At 38.5% G+C, this 4,822-nt stretch overlaps 1 protein-coding gene across 1 annotated transcript in view; it reads left to right on the forward strand.

Moving 5' to 3' along the window:
* The first annotated feature begins 2,151 nt into the window (after window positions 1–2,151).
* The window catches only part of LOC122265989 (DDB1- and CUL4-associated factor 10 homolog), a 20,589-nt gene continuing 17,918 nt past the window's right edge, over window positions 2,152–4,822 (forward strand). The window contains exon 1 of the mRNA XM_086546710.1: window positions 2,152–2,955. Within this exon, the coding sequence (XP_086402836.1) occupies window positions 2,729–2,955 (227 nt within the window). The 5' untranslated portion in view covers window positions 2,152–2,728. The remainder of the gene's footprint in view (window positions 2,956–4,822) is intronic.

Raw genomic sequence — 4,822 nt, forward strand, 5'->3', positions numbered from 1 at the left:
TGATGAGGATGGAAATGGTAATGATGATAATGATGATAGCAATATTGGCATTAATGATGATAATGATAATTATGTGAATGGTAATTATGATTATGAACAATAGCAATGTTGATTATGATAATGATAATTAGTGTACCAATAACATTCATGATGATGTCAATAATAGTTCAGAATTAGTGATGCTAATAATCATTATAATAATGATTGCTTTATTATTGTCATAATCACAATCATCATTATTTTCCCTTGAATATAGTTTTAATCACCAATCTAATTATGATAATGAAGATAATTCATCTCATTTCAATTTCAATTATTTACTATAAATTTCTGTATCGCATATACCATTATGTGTTATTTTATCACAAGGATTAACGTGACCTTTATTACTATCAAGCAATATTAAAAACCTATTTTTTTTAGTTCACAAAATAAGAATTCGTAATTGATAAATAGATAAAACTGATAATAATCATATTTGTAACGTGTTTACTGTGATTTTGGAATTTTATGAACACATTATGAAAACATTTGTACCGATGTTGTGCTCGAAATATATAACAGTTGTTGTTGAGTCCATATCATTACCCTAATATTATGCAAATATATACAAGACTGTGCAATACTCGCTTTCTCAATAATCTCTCTCTGTCTGTCTCTCTGCCTCGTTCTTTCTCTCTCTCTCTTTCACTCACTCACTCTCTCTGGCTCTCTCTCTCTCTCTCTCGGTCTGTTTGTCTCTCGCTCTCTCTCTCTCACTCACTCACTCACTCTCTCTGTCTGTCTGTCTGTCTCTCTCTCACTCACTCACTCTCTCTATCTCTCTATCTCACTCACTCACTCCCCCCCCCCCCCCTCTCTCTCTCTCTCACTCACTCTGTGTCTGTCTGTCTGTCTCTCTCTCTCTCTCTCATTCTCTCACTCATTCACTCACTCTCTCTTTCTCTCTCTCTCACTCACTCACTCACTCACTCCCTCCCCCCCCTCTCTCTCTCTCTCTCTCACTCACTCTGTGTGTCTGTCTGTCTCTCTCTCTCTCTCACTCACTCACTCTCTCTTTCTCTTACTCACTCTCTCTCTCACTCACTCTCTCTTTCTCTTACTCACTCTCTCTCTCTCTCACATACACACTCACTCACTCACTCCCTCCCTCTCTCTCCAACAATTAAGAACGACATAATCACACAAGGACAGATATGTGGCTATAGATAAGATACAAAGATATTCTCCAACGCGTGACTTTTACTTGAGTTGCTCTATAATGACCTGAGTTCTGGGAGACGTGGGTTCCCATTCCACGTGGATTGTTATGAGAATAGATGCCACGTTCATGTTATTTTGCTATGATTAATCTTTTCGTCTGATTTTAGGTTGATTATAAACGCAATACAAATTTCGAGGGTAAGCTTTAGTTTTGAAAAATGATAATGAAAGTGTTCCCAGAGCGCAAAAATTGTTTATAACATAAGGATGCATGAATTAATAATAATATTTACAGGGAACATTTTTTTTTATCGAGAATTGAATTGGTGCAAATTTCAAATTGTATTGACATATCAATTAAATAATGGATCAGTAATTCATATATAAAATCTGGGCATATAATATGACTACTTGCAACATGAACTAAAAAATCCACACGAATTATAATTAAATTAAATTAACTAGCATCTTATTAGCTCCATAGAAACATTAAAATAAACATATATTGATATGGCGGTTATAATTGGTTATAACTTCATGTAGCATTTGAAAGCACAAGAAAATGCTAAATTAGAACTCTGATAAGATATTAAGATACATGCTTGTTTGCTTAGATTTTCAGAACCATAAGTCATTAATTTGATATATTTAAAAGCCGTTTTACTTGTGCTATAACTTAATAAATGTATAATAATAAATCACATGAACTAGAAAGATAATTCAAAGCTAAAATATCGAGCCTTCTTTAGTTTTAGAAGAACACCTAGCATATGAATAATAGGTAATTCATAAAAATATATACCATATATACCAACATATATGCAAGAATAATACTCATAATACAACATATTCTGACAGTATAAGGAATAACCCCACACAAGCAATAAAAAGATAAAACAAAAATCGAAAATCTCTCCTCGCCTCGCCACGTATTTGAATTCCGCGCCATCACGATCACCATTTTGAGAAATGCAATGTGATAAAACCTTTATTCGTTTTGTAACATGCCACACCATTCCTCCCCGTTAATTTCCTCTCGTGGCCCACACAGGAGACACTCCAACCTCCTTTTAGAGCCAAGAATGAATTAGAGAAAGACTAGAGAATCCCTCCCGTTTCCGAAATCCCCCCCCCCCCTCATGTTCGGGTTTGAGAAATCTTTGTTTGTGTTGTGGCTGGAAAGTTTTTTTTTGTGTTGGCAATGAAAAGTTGGAAGTGAGGAGGGGTTCGTGTGTCTGTGTGAGAGAGAAATCCCACTCGGAGGTTCCTAGTTCAGGAGGGAGAGAGGGAGAGATCCCACGCCGCGGAGGTTCCTCTTTGGGAGAGAGGGAGAAAGAGAGAGAGAGAGAGAGAGAGGGAGAGAGAGATCGTAGGAGGAGGAGGTTCCTTGGGAGATAGATAGAGAGAGAGAGAAAGAGGAAGAGAGAGAGGGAGAGAGAGCGAGCGAGCAAGGAGTCCTACTTCGAGGTTCCTTGCGCGAGAGAGAGAGGCTGGCAGGAGGAGGAGGAGGAGGACGTCCTCGAAAATGCCCAAAGTGAAGACAGGAAGGTTCCACGGGAGTTATTTCCCCGACTATGAGCTCAGGAGGAGGGAGACGGGCCTGGGCAAGACCCTAGGCTGGGAGTCGGGCATCAGGAGGTCCTTGTACTCGTCCATGATACCCAGCACCTTCTGGGACCCCATCGAGCACGACCCCAAGACTGGATTCACGGGCCATGGCGGCGTCTTCAACCTCGAGTTCTCCCCCGACGGGTGAGTAGGAGGGACCCCAAGGGCGGCTTGGGGATTCGTCCCCTGGAGTCCCCACGGCCGTCCCTTGCACTGTTTAGTTTTCGCGGGGGTGTCCTTAACCCCCTTCTTCTCGCGTCCGCTTTCTGTGGCGCCCTTGGAGGCGTGTGCCGTCGTCCGGGTCGGTTAGGATTTTGGAACGGTTTGGCGAGAGGGATTTCAAGGCTAGGGTTACGCTCGGGGAAAGTCCCGCCTATCGTGCTAATTGTGGCAATCTGGGAATAAATGATTGTGACTCGAGTCCTTGCGTGGTTTGTGTCTGTTTGCGGCATTTGACTGTCGTGGTAATGATGCACGCGGTTATTCTCTTTGTTAGCAATTTCTGACGATATTCTGACGCTTAATAATTAGAAAGACTATACCATAGTGGAAATGAATGAACAATGCTTTCGCAATGTGAAGGAATGCATGGATGTGTTGTATTTAGCATCTGTTTTGGAAATTATTCTATCTAACGGAATTCTCCTCGGTATCTGAGGGCAGCAAAATGCATCTGCAGCATCTTGCTAAATCTGATTAATGTTCAGAAGACATCGACAGCGGTTTACGCTTAATTTTTTTCTTGCAATTGCATTATCTGTGTTCTATCCGTTTCCTCGGTCTCTATGCTGCTTGCTCTAGCAAAGGCCAACAAACCTCCAATGTGTATAATTTGGCAAAATGCAGCTTGCGCTTATTATTCAAGAAAAGGATAGCTCTCTCTTGCTTTAATATATAGAATGGAGGCTTGTTGGTCTTTGTTGTTGAGCCGAGAGATGCAGAGGATATGTTGGGGACTTCTAAACGTTTATTGTATATTTTGTTAAGTCGCCATTCTTACTTAGGTCTTCTCTGTGTCTTAGGAATGTAATGCATTTAGTAGGATGCATGTATTTATATATATATATATATATATATATATATATATATAGAGAGAGAGAGAGAGAGAGAGAGAGAGAGAGAGAGAGAGAGAGAGAGAGAGAGACTGCTGCTGATATTCTCTCCTTTTGAACAATTGCTAAGCATATGTTGGATATTATGATTGAATACATCCAGTATGTATTCATACTATGCCTTCAAACATATTTATGATGGATTTATAACCAAAGGTAGAATTCCAGTAACTAAATATGTATATGTGGGTCATACATTTTGACACTCAAAGAGTTCAAATAATTTCCACTATGTAAGCATATTCATTCGAGAATTTCACTGGTTAGTCTTGAGTAAGGCTATGCTAGGCTAGGCTAGGCTATGTTAGGATATGCTAGCCTAGACTAGGCTAAGATTGGGGATGTTAGCTCAGGAAGTTATGTTAGGTTGAAGTAGGTTAGGTTTGGTTAGATTAGACTAAAATTGTTCAGATAATTAAGAAACTTGAGAGTATTGAAAATATTTAGTGTTGTACATGAGAACCATCACCCACAAGTGATAGATTGATAGATTAACAAATTGTATGACACTTTTCAACCACATGTTTGGCAAAAATTTAAAATGAAGATATTTGATATATAAATATAACCCACAATTTAACTTGATAATCTAAACATCCCATTCACCTCATTAAAACTATGCAGGGCAAAATGCTTTGAATATTTAGGTCCGCTTCAAATACAGTAGTGAAATATGTCTTTTTAGATTCCCAATAAGGAAGCAGTCTGTTATTTATGTTAACAAATACCTTTTTTGCAATTTTGTACCTATGCAGATTAAGTTTTTTTCTAGAGTCAGTCTCCATATAGATTTCATTTGCTATTTACGTTGTGGTTATTGTATAGCTGTTAAAAGTACATTGCTATTTCTTTTGGTTTCTCATGAAACTGATGTGTATTATAAAACTTTAAAACACTTT

This window comes from Penaeus japonicus, unplaced genomic scaffold (genome assembly GCF_977035675.1).
Source record: "Penaeus japonicus unplaced genomic scaffold, GWHDUDI00000001_assembly GWHDUDI00000018, whole genome shotgun sequence".
Lineage (NCBI taxonomy): Eukaryota > Metazoa > Arthropoda > Malacostraca > Decapoda > Penaeidae > Penaeus > Penaeus japonicus.